Source organism: Triturus cristatus, chromosome 1_2, assembly GCF_964204655.1.
Source record: "Triturus cristatus chromosome 1_2, aTriCri1.1, whole genome shotgun sequence".
In the NCBI taxonomy this organism is placed as follows: domain Eukaryota; kingdom Metazoa; phylum Chordata; class Amphibia; order Caudata; family Salamandridae; genus Triturus; species Triturus cristatus.
In genome coordinates this window covers 202861490-202877715 of record NC_140580.1, presented here as the reverse complement: position 1 = coordinate 202877715, position 16226 = coordinate 202861490, and the positions used below count along the sequence as shown (strand labels likewise).

General features: G+C 42.3%; 1 protein-coding gene across 1 annotated transcript in view; it reads right to left on the bottom strand.

Annotated features, from left to right (window-relative positions):
- The window catches only part of SLC29A3 (solute carrier family 29 member 3), a 271683-nt gene that overhangs the window by 187018 nt on the left and 68439 nt on the right, over window positions 1–16226 (bottom strand). The window contains exon 2 of the mRNA XM_085603462.1: window positions 15425–15702. Coding sequence (XP_085459588.1) covers window positions 15425–15702 — 278 coding nt within the window. The remainder of the gene's footprint in view (window positions 1–15424; window positions 15703–16226) is intronic.

The window sequence follows — 16226 nt, the reverse complement described above, 5'->3', positions numbered from 1 at the left end:
AAAACAATGTTTGAAGGTTCCTCACCTCTGCCTGCAACTCACTTGTAGCTAGTCTTCTTCACTCAGCAGAGAAAGTGTGCATACAAACAGTCTGTTTTCGCACACAGGCAAAATAATTAGAGGAAACATTGATGGGAATAATTAAAGATCAACAAATGTTATTGATTTTCTCTTATGAACAAACTGTATTTGTTCCTTGGGTTTACAAGTAGCGCCTGGGGTTATTATAATAATAAACCTTTGAATCAGCTGGCTTCAAAGACATGCATTATTCCTTCATTAGATTTTGCAGAGTCTTTAGAGTTTTTCCCCCCCAAAAAAAGTACAAAAGATTTGATATAATAACACGCGGGAAAATAACCAGGCAACCTACCAAGAGGTTGAGACAAGGGTGAGACACATACAGCTTTAGAGGCATTAACGTGAATGTTGCCACACAAATGGTAAGAGGCTCAAAGCAAACTGGAAACCAAACAGTTCCTGCTTTAACCATGGAACTGCAAAATTCTACTCGCTGTAAGTGAAGCTACCTGTCACTCTTTGCAAAGGATTATTAATCAGCTCCTATTGCAGAGGGAAGAAAAGTTTAAAGCTGCAATGGTTCAACAGCTGTTAAAAAACTAAAATATACTCAGGAAATCTTAGATCCTACCAGTTTTCCACCTGAATATTTGCTGCCGTCTCCTGATGACGAGTTGGAGCGGGTGGTAACAAAACAGTTCCAAGATTTTGTGGTGCCACGGTCACTTTAGACATGGCTTGGGTTACCCCAGGCTCTGGTCTGTGTGATGGTAGATAAATAGCAACTGTCAAACTGGACCCATTTGTCATGGGATCTTTCCTACCAGTGTAAAAAATATCAGCACTTCTTACACACACACAGACAGGCAGAAAGGTGCAGATATAACCGTATTCTGGATGTACATGTGTTCTTTACTTCTGGGTTATCACAGTACAAGAGAATTAGACAGTTCAGTTAAGAAAGAACACAAAATGACAACTGGATATATCTGGATGTCCTTACTTATATGACTTCTCTAAACAGAAATATTTGAATAAGTCTACACTCTTGCTAGCTATTTCTGGGAACGTGTTGAGGCTCACTGGCCGGAGTTTGGAAACCCACTTTATCAGTGAATGGCAACGAGTATTAATTACCCTGGTACAGAAAGAAACCCATTCACTGGCCTGATAAATGTGTTAGGGTTGTTTTGAGGTGTGAAAACCACTACACCGATCAAGGGGGAAGGCCAAGCATTGATTCAGAAGACAGCGAGGATTATACACAGCCAGACAGTTGGCTGTGTAGATTAATTGGCAAGAAGGTAAATGAATTTAGATCATATGCAAACAAACAGTTTACTGTCCTTTCCAATTTGTCCGAATGGCCTCAGAAGAGGGAACTTCCTACCACATACCAACCCGTAATCCTATCAAGTTAGAAGAAATGGTCAAACAACAGAAGAGCATAGAATGATGCAACTAACATTAGAGAAAAAAGTCACAACAAGGCTAATAGGTCTCACCTTTTCCCATTGCCAATTACTTTTTTCCAATGTTGTTTGGTAATGGTGGACATAAAACAACAAGCATTGGCAAAGCTTATAGGTCTTGCCTACGAGAGCTATTGGCTTTGGCGATGTTTTGTAACCATGCTGCACAGCAGTGGGGCTAAAACTAATTGAAACAAGTGCTGTGAGACAGCAAGGGCTAATGCGCTTTCAGGCCTCAACTAATCTTCTCGCCAACTCGCTATGACGAGTTAGAATTTATCAGGACAAGCTATACTTTGGGCCTACTCGCCCCTACTGGCGAGCTGACAAACAACAGGTGTTCTGTTCGCTCACAAAGTGAAGGTGAATTAAAGATGCCTTCAAATCTTATTTTTATCTTGTCACCTTTCTTTTGTGTTCAGAGGCAGAGACCAAAAGTCAATTTGCATTTACAATTAATTGCTCTATGAATGAAAAACCTAGAATTTTGTAAAATTAACTATCTGACAAAAGTGCTGTACAAAAAGTGTGAAATTAAATGCTGTAGGATCATGTTTTATTCTAATACACATTTAAATAACTAAAAAGTGAACTGTACCAACAAGCCCTTATTTTGTAATTCCGTGTGATGAAAAAATAACATTTAAATAGGATTTAAACAATCAGAACACTTTACTTGGTGATGTGCAAATGATAAATACGTTTGCCGAAATTCAATTTCCACAAATTGTTTATACACTATATAGTTTTATAAGTACAACTGTATGTTAGTGGGAAGGTTTTTGGCCATTTCAATGGAAAATGTGCTGTCTGTACTATACAGCATGGCTACAAATCATTTCCAAAGTCAGTAATGCTCATGCAGTACAGCATGAACAAAAAGAAATGGCAATGTCAATAGTCTCAAGGGCAAGACCTATTGGCTTCACCAATGCTTGTTGGGTATTGACACAATACCCCTGTGATTCTGCGCAAATAAGTCAATCGCGCCATGAGTGAAAAAGAAAAAACATATGACATTTGGCAAAAAATTACATCACATAAAGAAAGCAATGTGCCTATGTCAATGCCTTAGTGAAAATACATTTGAAAGCAGATATCTGTTGTAACAATAAACATCAATTTCAAAGGAGAAGAGGGATTCTTTGAAGTGCTTGTCGCATAGTAAAACATAGCTACAAATGGCCAGATGTTCTACAAGGACGACAGGGAAAAGAATAAAAGTAGTACCTTAATTACAGCGCAATCAGCAGAACAGTCATCAAGCTGAAGAAATTATTACTTGGTCCATGCTCCAGAGGAAAGATGAGGAAGTGAAGCCAGCATGCTTGGGCCAATTAGAAGACAGCAAATAAGAGTGACAATGAAGTCAACAAATGATAAGCAATGGATGGGTTGCAAACCCCTTGTTGTAAACAATATCTCTCGCAAACGAGAGCGCTTGCAGCGCATGTGCTGGACCAGGCGAGACCTAAAGGTGGCAATGAGCGAAATGCAGAACATCATCGGCCCAAAAATAAAACATAAAATAAGCATGAGAACACATATGTTTTTCATGAGTCATCATGCATGCGCACCTGTTCCTCATAACATTATGGTGACCACTCTGTTGCACCACACATTTGTGCACCTTCCAACACGCATGTGTGCCTGTGTCAAGAAACTTTGACCATTTTGGTGTTGTTTTAATTTACCATTCAAAATAGCGGTTGCCCATCTTCATACAATGAATGTTACAAAAATGTTTTAAAAAATACTCAAAAGCGTGTTTTCCTGCAAAGTTGTGGCCTATCAGAAAATTGCAGCTGCCGGGTGTGAAAAAGTGGAAGTTTAAAAAATAAAAGTCACCGGGAAGGGGATGAGAAACAATGGTGAACCGAGTTTCATTCCACTATTTGGCTGTGTCATAAATACAATGTTTTGGATATCGTTTATTTGGAATTTAAGCTGCAACGGATGGAGTTTTGGGCTTTGGCAAGTCATAGATAAAACAGAAGAGGCTCAAGCTACTTTGACTAAGTACTGTAACAATTTGAGCTGAGGGCTCAGTCTTTCAACCCCCTGGTATAAGACCTTAGGTCAATGCATTAAGACAAATTAGAAATCCAGTTGAACACAACCCACTAATCAATACGGTGCAGGGGTTATATTCTAATCATTATTAGTTCTTTAGTTATTAGTTCTCTAGGTCACTCCTCCCCTGACGCCATAACACACCCGCCCGCACGCTGGTAGGAGCGGAGAGTGTTAGAGGAAGAGATGTGCTCACTGGGTGATGCTGTGAAGCGAATAAACTAATTGACTGATCTACAATTCTACGGGAGCCCTTCTGCCTCGTATCTGTGCAATCTATGTGGATCGTGGGCTGTAGCCAAATACAGGTAAGTGGGGGAAAGTTTTTGGTGATTCTCTGGTGCTGTGCTGCAGTTGCCATGGACTACGACGCCTTATTTGCATTTGCCTTCGCTTCTGTGCCACCAGTGCGCCTGGCTCGCTCGCTCGTGAAGACGGTTGGGTGCGGGTGTACAGCAGGGCAACCGGGGGGGAGGGGTTGGCTAGTGGGCACAATGTCAGATGTAATGTGGTGCAGCCGCGTGGGGGGGTCTATGGCCTCTGTTTCCTCTATGTCTTACAGGCCATAAGTGACTTTTGAGTTCATTTGAGTTACCTGCACCACTGCAATATCCATGAGGTCTGGATTTGGATTGGATTGTGTCTTTCGAGTTTGGACACTGTCATTAGGTATAATCAATCATTTAAACAACTATCAACCAAACATTAAGCTTTTTTTTTTTAAACGTTTTTTATTGTTTTAGTTTGCAATTAACATCTTAACATCTTCATATTTTGCAGCAAATATATTCCGAATCATTCAACCCTTCCCAACAACCCATCTATTATCTCCTTCCCACCCCTGCTTCCCCTCCCCCCTCCAGTGTGCTCCGTTTCGACCAAACATTAAGCATTAAGTGGTCTCTGCAGCTTCCAGTCATATTTCACAGCTCTTGCGTGGGTGGCAGTGGCAGCTCATCAAGAACAGGGGAGGAGGTAAGTGGTTAACTGCTGCTGCTGCAGCTGTGCTGTACTGCTGATTTACCATTTTCCCGATAACATTACAAAACACATTACTGGCATTGCTGTCTTTACCTCTCCTTGATATGACTTTACCCTGGCCTAGACCCACACCCTCACCAACCCACAACTTGTTTGACGATCCTTGCTTGTGCCAACGGCCTGTTGATATTTGAGGTGGCCGCACAGAGAAGACCACATGGGTAAGCACAAATGTAATGGGGTTCCAGCAACAGCACCCCAACAGAACAACCTCGATAGATCTGATGCTTCAGAGGGCGATCAGGTTGTAGCTTCTGAAACTGAGCTAACCAAGAGAAGACCCTCCATGGGCCCAAAGGATCTTGCACAGTCTTTGCCTTGTCGTTGTGTGACTGCTCCAACAGGAAGCACCCAGGAGGGTGAGCTCTATGTGTTAGACGATGACCATTCTACTGATAACTCACAACAGATACTACCCGCAATGATCCTGCATGAGGAACCCATGGAAGATGCCAAACGACAAAGGAGATTTGCTCGAAATAAACATCTGAAGAATAGTACTCACGTTAATTCACCATTCTCTTCCCTTGCACCTGCTAATCCCCACTGCACCGTGGATGGTGGAGATCGTAGTACAAAACCAAGTTGGGTGGTTGATTTAGAGGAAGATCTAGTTGGTAGGCTAGAAGGGATTTAAAAAAAGGAACTTTCACCCATTCCGACACGATTTTTAGAGATTGAACAGGTACTTAACGAACCCACCAAACCTCGGTCACCCTCCCTTCAGTCTAATGACAGAGGAGATTTTGTACCAACTCCCGCAGTTGTAGGAAAAGGAAGAGAGACAATGAGCACTATTACAGCTAAAGTAACTGCCATCGCCCAAAGGCATTCAAGTAGCACTAATATAATGAAACCAGGGGGATCACCCAGCGAGGGGCCAGCGACTAAAACAAAACTGCCAACAGAGGGGAACCCTCGGGCGCAAGGGGGCTTATGTACCCGTGCAAGAGGCTAATAATCTTCCTATGCTGATAGCCCCTGTGTGGCAATTTTGACAGGAATGCTGTGACTGGGTGAAGAGCACATTATAATTTGGCTAGTAAGTGTCTGAACTGGCTCACTAAGAATGTGAATTTCCCTACCTCACTGGCCCACAACATACTTTTTACTCATAGAGTGCAGTGGACTGGGCCATACTAGTATTGATCCTCTTCCATTGGGATATTTTTTATAAACCGACACCTGGCCTAGATTGGGCTTCCCATACCCTTCTCTCATGACTTCATCAGATATGCTCCAGTGTTCCCAATAATGGACGGCATTGGTAAGCCGGGTCTTATAGTGTTCCCGTGTTCAACTGGTTTGATGTTTTGGACCAAGTTAATTGACGAGCCAGAGGGATCCTTTGCTCAGGATCTAGGAAGGAGGAGGACATCCCTGCTCCAGTTATAAAGGGGTCCACCGATGACCTCGAACTGACAACTAATTTCTGCAACCAATGTTGATCGCTCAGATGCCCCTGCAAGACCTGAAAAATCCAGCCTCTGCTCTCCATCTCATCTCCTGGAACATTGCTGGGATCCAGTCCAAAATGGACAATGGAGACTGGGGATTGTTAATTGATAAATTTGATTTCTGCATTATCCAGGAGACCTGGGCTCTCACTAAAGTACATAGGGAGGGTTTTATAAGACAACTTTAAAGCAGTGCCATCAGTAGCGGGTAGGCCATCTGGGGGGCTTTTATATGGTCCAAAATATCGCTTGAGTGCACTATTAAAGAAATTAGTTTTGACTCTTGTGACCTTTTTGTTCTTAGCATGAAACCTAAGTCAGGGCTTCCGTATTTGTTGATTAGTATTTATAATGGGTTGACCCCTTTTTCCAGACCTTCCCAGTGCCTCAGTACTTTCAATGAATTTTTGGAGGACTTAGGCCCTAGCATTAATGTGATTATTTCAGGAAATTTTAAGGCATCTTTCAAACCATACATACCATTTTTGGAATTGGTTAAGGAAGAGGATGAATCTGGTAGGATACCTGGTCTTTGCATCCATAGGAAACCTCCTAAAATGAGCTCAGCTGCCCTCCATATTATTGATATAATGGTCTGCTTTTGTCTCAGGTCATGTCATGGTCGCTTCCCATCAGACCTTGATGCAAAGGCAACATTCAGGCAGGGTGAATATAAAAGCCACATTGATTTCATCCTCTTAGATGTTCAGGCATGGCACGAAATAAAAGATATGACACTACTCGATCGCTATGATAGTGCTCACTATCCTATTGCACTAGTTTGGGACAAGTCACAGATAAGGAATAGGGAGAGTTTAATTCCACCTTGAACTACATAGCTTTGTGGTGATTAGTAATAACAAATGCAAGGTGAAATGGGAGGCTCTTTCCAGAGCGAAAGAGGCCATAACAGAAATGCATATGTTTGTAGCAGACGAATTGCAAATTTTTGAGTGCCATGTTTTATCCCCATTGAGATTATGACGATGTATGATCATTTATTTTTAAAAATTGGCAACTTGATTGTTAAGGACTGCAAAAGTAGAAGGCGACCTCGGAGACCAAGAGTGATTCAATGAATCATGCAAAAATCTCTACGTCGTCCCTGGTAAATGCCCTAAAGAGTAACCAAGGAACACTGATCACTGAGACTAGAAGGGAAATTAGTTAATAAAGAGTAAAAATAAATTGAGGAAGTATTTGCATATGTTCATACAGTGATGATCAGATCTCTACTAAAATGTTACATGGATTACTTGTAAACATGGGTTAAAAATGCTATGCGAGCCCCTTTTCTATTGGAGACAGGGCCATCACCACTAAAGTGGCAGTACTATTACCCTCCTGGAAGTTCTTATACTGGGGATAGTCACCTTTGATTCAAGACAAGCGTCTAAAAGAGTGCAAACTAGTTTAACTCCTAAAGTCTTGGAAAACTGGTGGTTTACCGACACACTTTAAATCAAACAATGAATCCACAGAGAGCTATCGATCTGAAAGGTTTTACTGGCCAGATGTATTCTCAATCAGAATTGCAGACAATGTCAACTAAACCATTACTGGCAGGTCCCAAGAACACGTCAACAACCGCTTCCCAATTAGGGATACCCTTTGAAAGGGTCGATATAATAGGAACACATCGCATAACTTCCCAGGCAAACAAGTATCTAGTGGTTGTCATAGCTTGTGCCAACTAGTAGTGTGCAACTGTTCCTTAAAGGCATGAATACCCAGACAATCGCTCAAGCAAGAATCTAATTGAACTGATTACCGTAGGAATCTTCGATGAGCAGGGTGGATGGGCATGATGAAGTAGCTGTCCTTCAGATCGAGGGCGGTCATGAAGTTGATTTGTTGTAGGAGAGGAATAACATCCTGAAGTGTCACCATGTGAAAATTCTCTGACAGGATGTACTTGTTGAGGGGACTGAGGTAGAGCATGGGTCTTAGGGATCCGTCCTTTTTGGGGATTAGAAAGTACATGAAGTGTACTCCTTTGCCACGGTGTTGTGGCAGCACTAGTTCTAAAGCCCCTTTGGTGAGTACTACATGCATCTTCTATTGGAGCAGGCGCGGATGTTCTGGAGAGAGTCTGGGTTTGGGTTGGGGAATGTTTTTTGGTGTTTGTGTGAGCTCTAAGCAATACCCCTCTTGCATGATGTTTACAACCCACTGGCTGCACCCTCCGTCACCCTCCTCGATAGCGCATACCCCTCCCTCCCGATCTTCTTTGGCCCCATTACTCCAACAATGAGAGCACATCCCTCTCCCCCCCCCTCCCCTCCACCCCACCCCTGCCCAGACCAGGAACCCCGGCTCCAGTTGTCCCCCCTTCTTGGATGATTCATCAACCCCACATACCTAGAGGGACGCACCTTAATGCCGGGAGGGGGCCTCGCCATGTACCACATGTACCTTTGGTGCTATACCTCCCCTCCCCCCTCCCCCTGTCCCTGATTGACTTGCATTGCATTATTTTACCTGATGCTCTTCAATTGCATTATATTGTCTGATACTCTCCAATTGGTATACCATACTGTGCACTTGTTATTTGAATTTATTGTAATAAAAAATTACAACACAAAAAAGAACCCACTGGCCAGAGGTAATCTCTGCCCAGCGGGGCAGGGGCCCCCGCTGTTGTACCCCGACAGGTGTTATGTGGTCGAGGGGAAGGAGGGGAGTGTCACTGCTTGGAGGAGAGGTGTGAGGGGGCGGGGGGGGGGGGTGTTTGAAGCCTCTGATGAGGCATTTTTGTTTCCATAGTGATATTGTGGGCAGTGAATGGAGCCGCAGGTGGATGGGGTTTGAAGGGCCCCCATGGCTTTGGTCGTTTCGTTGTACTCCTTAATCTTCTCCAACATCTTGTCTGCTTGCGTGTCAAAGAGGTGCTCCCCATCGAAAGGCATGTAGAGATGTTGTTGCACCTATGGTTTAAACCCAGATACTATCAGTCAGGCATGCTTGCGAAAAAGCGCAGTGGTTTTATGGCCTCAAGCAGCAGTGTCTGCTGCATCCAAGGCACACCTAATGTGGATCTTTCCTTTCACAACCACCTTCTAACCCTGCTTCTTATATTTGGCTGGGAGGTGTTGGATGAGACATTCCATTTGATCCCACGGGGCCGGTTCAAACAGGGAGAGGAGGCCCATACAGATGGCAATGCACCAATGGGTAGTAGATTGTGAGGCTATGTGTTTGCCTTTAGCATCAATGTTTTTACTCTCCTGGTCCAAACGGGGGTGCATCTCCTGTGCCCTAGCAGTTAGCGTGCTTTCTTGCTGAGTGCACGACCAAGTAGTCGGGGAGGAGGGGTAGCTGTCTCCTGAAGTAAGGTGGGTCAGATGGAGACAGACGACTTCTATTTCATCACCTTTGGGGTATTGACTTGATTTTTCACTGGCTCTTTAAAGATGTCACTGGCGGGCTAAAGCATGCCTTTCAGCATGGGTGGGTATTAGATGGACCTTTGTGTGAAGGAGAGGATGGATCTCCATGAGGAAATCGCCCACCTCAGGCTGAACTTGCATTTCCACCTTGTGGAATGTGGATGCCTAATGAAAAACCTTATGATATGAGGCTGTGTCACCCGAGGGTGAGGGCTTGGCAGGATATAGGTCCGGATCAGTGTCGGCTGGAGAGTCAATATCAAAGTCATCCCAAGGGTCATTAGAGGCATGGGTTTTGTATGGCGGGACATAATGATCCTAAGGAGATCTAGGGATGTCCTCCCTCAAACCCACAAATTGAAAAACAATGCAGTGAATGTGGCCATGGGCCCACATGTAGCAGAGGAGAGGTAGACGTAGTAGGGAGTTAGAGGAGGAAGAGGAGAAGGAGGGGAAGGAGGGGAAGGGAGTAAGGAGGTTCTCCTGTCATGGAGCAGAGGCTTCTTGGGCAATGGCTCCACAGGTGAGTTTAGGGCCTCCTCAATGGTTAACTCCCTCTTGTGAGGAAGCGGGTCCATGGGTGTCTGAGGAGGTTTGGCCAGGGTCTGACCACTGCCAGACTCTATGTGGATTCCTTGCAGCGGAAATATTATTAGGAAGTGTAAAGTGCTTAAATGGAGATGAGCAAGGTAAAACTTGTATTACGGATTGCATACCGAAACAAGGTTGGGTACAGCCTTGAAGCGGTCATAATGGTAGAGTTCATGACAACCATCTGCATAGCTTGCGCCATACCATTGTACACACTAGAATATTGATAAAAAAAGTTATGTTTTTACGTGTTTAGAGACGGAGTCTAAAGACCCTGGGTGAAAAAAGAATTCTGGAACACCCAACCATGTATAAAACTCTTTCATGTAATTAAGACATGCTATCTAAGCCATATTCTCCAAAGCTACACAATCCTTGAGAACTAATCTTGAAAAAACTACTTTAGGTGATCACCAAATTTTAAGCCATAACATCACAATGACTAATACAAGTAGCCGTACCCTGCAGGATTGATAAGAGCCTACGGAAAACACTGTTTTCTCCATTTTGAAGGATTTTGATGTAACACCAGAGTCCTGCCCATAAAGCCCAACCGGGATGCAATTTTGCCTTATATATTTGTATGAAAACCCTCACCAGCTTATGGCGTACATGTGAGGCAAATCGAAAAACTGATTCTATTACTCTCTGAAACTGCCAGGATCTTAGGTTAGGTAGATGGCTGCAATTTTGCGTCTAATCAAAAGGAGATCCCTAGACAATTAAAAGTGTTCATTACAGGAACTCCCACCCTCTAATTACATGTAGCATGTTACATCTAGCATAATTGTTTTGAAAAGATTTATTTTTAAGTCTGGGTCATGCATGAAAGATGTAAATTAATCCAGCAGAATTTGTAGACAATTAGCAGTTCTCGTACTGACTCATCCGCACATAAGAGAGTTGGATTGGTGTATTTCCCAATTTGTATTATGTCTTTCCCTTTGAGTGAAGGGATAGGAAAGGGCCAGTTGGCAGCCCTGTCATACTCCGCATTTGGACTTAATAAGAGGGGAAACAGCGTTTACAACGCTGTAAACACAACGCAGTAGTTTACAACGCGGTCGTTACAATGACTGCGTTACCACGCGTGCCATTACATCGCAAGTCGTATCAACGACTTGCTGTAGGGGGCGTGTAACACCATGGAATGTGTTGAATTTTAAATCCAACACCTTCCCTGCTGTTGCACAAACTGGAGTAGGAATAGTAATGAATACTATTCCTAAGTCCAGTGCGCCCCCTACAGCAAGTCGTTGATACGACTTGCGATGTAATGGCACGCGTTGTAACGACCGCGTTGTAAACTATCGCGTTGTGAATGCACGCGTTGTAACGTGCTATATTCTAATAAGAGGGAAGCACTTTCCGTTCAGCCTGTGATTTACCTTTGCGGATGTTCCCAAATAAAGTAGTCTTTGAAATGTAACAAGTGCCCTCCCTACCCCCCATGTTTTTCATCATGGACCACAATTTGGAGTGGTTAACATTGACAAAAGCGCAGAAGTGGTCCATAAATAAGAAATCCGTATTTGACATCGGACAAAATATTATTTTCTTCAGCCTATAGCTAAAGTCTGGAGAGAAGAACTCAACCCAAGAGTTTAGTGGTGGAGAACGAAACCGGGCAATAACAACTAGGAAGAATCCGGTCCCCTTGTTCAAAGATAGGAATTATTACAGCTTCTTTCCAGTACAGGATGATCACACCAATGACCATGATCCGCAATACATTAGTAATTATTGCCACCTACAATATTATGTTCTCTTTAAAAATGTCCATTGGGTCCTGGTACCTTCCACAGAGGGCTCTTGTTTATTACAGACAAAACTTTTTCAATGTTAATAGCTTAACTCAAGGCAATGGCAGCTACAGGATCAGTTACTGCATCTCCTCCCACACCAAGTAACTGATTTTTTGTAATATTTTCGTAGTCAAATGTATCGACAGGTATTCAACCTGGGGAGAGGGGTAAATCGAGAAAAAGGGACCATGTATCTCCTCTCAGAACCCTTTACTATCCTTAGTGCATCCTCCAGCTCTTATGATTAAAATATGCTGTTTACTTTCCATAATAAAACTTATTATAAAATCATAACGTTGATCTATTACGTCAGTGGACTTTTGATCAAAAATATTGTCATAAAAATAAATAGATACGATATTGAACAATCTAGCTAAAAGTCGAGAGTAAAACTTGAAACCAAGAGGTACAACAGATTACCAAATCGATCAATTCCAACTTCTCCCTGCCCACTATGGAGGGGATGGCTGGAATACAAAATGTATTATAACCATCAATACCCAAGTTGTCTGTTATCAACATTTCCTGGCAGCAAATTAAATCAAAATCTTTCATAAAGGCCAACCACTCACCATAAGCTAGTTTGGTGTGGGCTAAGTTCCACGAAAGCAGTCAGATACTGCCCTGTGTGTCCTCCACCTGTATTAGTGGTCAGGAACAGGGGGTAATGTAATGTAAATCAGAAGGGCCTTGAGGTTCTACTATTGAGTCACAGCCCACTCGAGTTGGCACAAAGAAGCTGATTTTGGGAAGTTTGATATTGAAATATTCCTTCTAAAAAGAGTCAAGAGGGTAAACAGTTATTTATTTAAACACTATATCTAATCTGATGCTATCCCTCTTACTGGTGCTGGGTGTTTGGGACAATAATACGATCTCTCAGATTATGGCCCATAGAAATATCCTAAAGAATATTGCATTCTGAATACTGTCTGGTACGTTTGTAATTCAGGTGATGCAGGAATTGTCCTACCACCATGTTAATCACCACAGTGTTTTAAAAAAGTGTTTGGGACTATGACCAACCCACTCAACCCTTCTTACAGATCTCTTTTAAGTACCCTTGCCCTTCCTCCCTCCCAGGAGCAGGGTGGAATTATAGAGGATTTTGTCCACCGGGTATGTGGCATGCAGCCAGAACAAAGTCCTTGGTCTCCCATGCTGCAAGGCCGCTCTGCACTCTTTCAGGCGCCTTTGTCACTCTTTCCTCCCAGAAGCAGGGCAGATAATAGAAGATGTAGTTCACCATGGACGTGGTATGCTGCAAGAACAATGTCTTCGGTCTCCCACTAAGGGACTGCTGTTCGCTCTTTCAAGTGCCCTTGCCGCCATTATTCCCAGGAGCACGGCAGGATTATGAAAGATAAAGTTCACCTGGACGTGGTATGGTGCAAGAATAATTACTTTGGTCTCCTGCACTGTGAGACCACCGTTTGCTCTTTACAGGGCCTCGCCCCTCCTTACTCATAAAAGCAGGGCGGGATTATAGGGGATGAATTCCACCTCGGATGTGGTATGTTGCCAGAAACAAAAGTGCTCAGTCTCCCTTACTGCAGGACTACTGTGCACTCCTTAAAATAACTCTCACCCCTCCTTCCTCCCAGGAGCAAGGTGGGATTTCAGGGAATGAAGTCAAACTAGAACATGGTATGCTGCCAGAGCAAAGTCGTTGGTCTTCCACACAGCAGAACTCCTTTCAGGAGCAGGGCAGAATTATGGGGGATGAAGTCCACTCCAGGCGGCGTTTGCGGCAAGAACAGAGCTTTCGGTCTCGGGTTAATTCAGTCTCTTTACCCTTTAATGTATATTTTATGTTTGCACTTCAAACAATTGTTTTTATTTACTGCTGCAGTTTAACCTTTTGTGGAACTTCCTTTCCTCTTCTTTTTTGAGAAAGGCCACACATAATAAATATTGAACTATTAGGTGCTGCATGGAGGTAAACCCAAATCCTCATCTCTCTTTTTTGACAGGCATTGGCCAATGAGAGACATCAACCTGAAGAGTTAGCACTCAAAGGAGTTTCCACCCGATTTACAGTTTATCAGTCAAAAAAGTTGTCGGATTTAGCTAGCTTATCAGAAGCTTGACCAGATTTCGGCTGAAACATAAAAAGAAAATATGAATTATCCTGCCTGAATTCTGTTATTATGCCCTAGATTAAACCGATCTGTAAAGATTGATTCCTATTTACTGACAGAAGAGGCTCCAAAGTTCCTTCACATGGTCCTTGCATCAAGCAGAGGATATCGAGTACAGAGGATGCAGGTACAGAGGTAGTGGTCAACCCTGCTGCACAGAATGTATCGAACATTTTTCTTATTGAATATCCTGGAATGAAAATCTCTGACTGAATTTTGAAGTAAGAAGTCTGTGATGAAAAGCTATACATCTCCATACATGATTTAGGACTAAAGTCAGATTTTGTTAACAAGGTGTTACGTCAGGGAGAGGAAGTGAGAGGAGGACATTTTCAAGGATTGGCCTCCATCTCAATCTAAACCTGCATCTAGAGGACCAGATATCCGGTCTAAAAGTTGTAACTGAGACTGATTGAGTCTCCTTGAATTTCATTACAATATAGTGCTGCAACTTGATCTTGCCTTAACTAACTGGATTTAAACTCAATAGGAACCGTACAGCAGACACTTATATCTCTTTCAGGTCTTCCTTTACTCGCCGTTTCCTAGAATTTAGACCAGGGGTATGTGAGGAATATATTTTAAAATTAGCTTTGAAGTAGGCATATTTATGCCAGATGTAAGTATCAGGAGCTGGAATTCCAATCACCTGAGAATCACCAAGCAATAACTCTGTTTATTAAAAAGGATTAGACCAAGCACTTTTCCAGTGGCGGTGCCAGTAAGCAGATGATATTCAGTTCTTATTTGTGTACACTTTCTTATTACAAGAGCAGCCAAATCAGAATTATTTCTCAATTGCTTATTACAAGAGCAGTCGAATTAATAATATTTCTTACTTCTCAGAGTGTACAACACTTAGTCATAAAAAGGAGTAACCGGTCGGTCAAACTCTAAATCAGACCCTTAGTTCGCTCACAGGCTTGCTTAGATATCCTTATTCCATCTCCAAATTGTGATGGAAGATGTTTCATGTGACCTAACAGGTTGGTGGGGAAACGATAAAGCAACATAATGGGGAAAAAAGAGCTAATATTACTTACAAAAAACTCAATCTACACAAGTTGATAAAACAATTCTAAATCACTCTTCCGTATTCAACAACAAGGATTAAGGGCCCAAAAATAAAAGCACAAGAAAGGAGAGGGCCATGTCTTTATGGCATATATGTAATAATACAAACCAAAAAAAATTGATGTTATGATGATACAGTGTTTACCCATGTAATTTTACAACCTCACATTCTATTAAACATCACATTTGCCTCAATGCATTGAACAATCCAGGGGATAATCTCAGTGATAAAAGCCAGCTACAGAGAATGCATTAGGTCTATGGTCAAGTGAGATAATGCAACATAGGTTATAACTTCCTGAAGAATACTATATGTATATTTCATAATAGTGACCCAAGAGAAAATACACAAGTACTTACAATAAGGTCTGCTGAGTCATTTGCATCTGTCAGCTGTTGCTTTGTAGCGTTTGAAAGCTTATACATCCAGTAGTGTTTTGCTGTGATGAAAAAGTTGAATGGAAGCAAGGACCCAATCCCAAGGAGGAAAAAAATGATGTAAGTGAAACTGAAGTGGTCGTCAGGTTTGCGGACATAATGGTGACTCATCAGGGGAACAGTCTCCTCTCCTTGTACGTCACTGTCAACATAGATGGAGTTTGTACTGACTTCATTGGCCCCTTCAGACTCGATGGCCACTGTGTACAAGACAATGTGCATGCATTAGAAAAGTTGCATCTGCATTACATTTTGACAAACATCACATGGCATCATTCAAATATAACAGACATACAATAATGAGTATACACTGGGGAGCCTTTCTTGCTCATATGGCGAAAGTGGAGATATGTATGCAATCAATTAAGTTTTACTCTTCAGTTATTTATTTGAAGAATGTGCATAGTATGAATAGATAAAACACATCATCATGCACTGACCTACAAACTTTGAATCTCATTTTCATACCAAAAAAACGTGCAAATACTGTGCCCCTCTGAGAAGTAAAATTGTCACTTTTATTTTAGGAATCTATTCATTTCAATTGATTACATATGTGAACTGTTCAGCACAAATGCACAAAATAAGTTTCCGTATATTTGTGCATGTACAAGATGGAACCAGGAATATACTTCTGCAATTTTAGATCTTGACTATAGACAACTTTTAGCTATTTGTTGTCGAAGAGATACTGTATATCAGAACTAATATATACAGTGGGCCT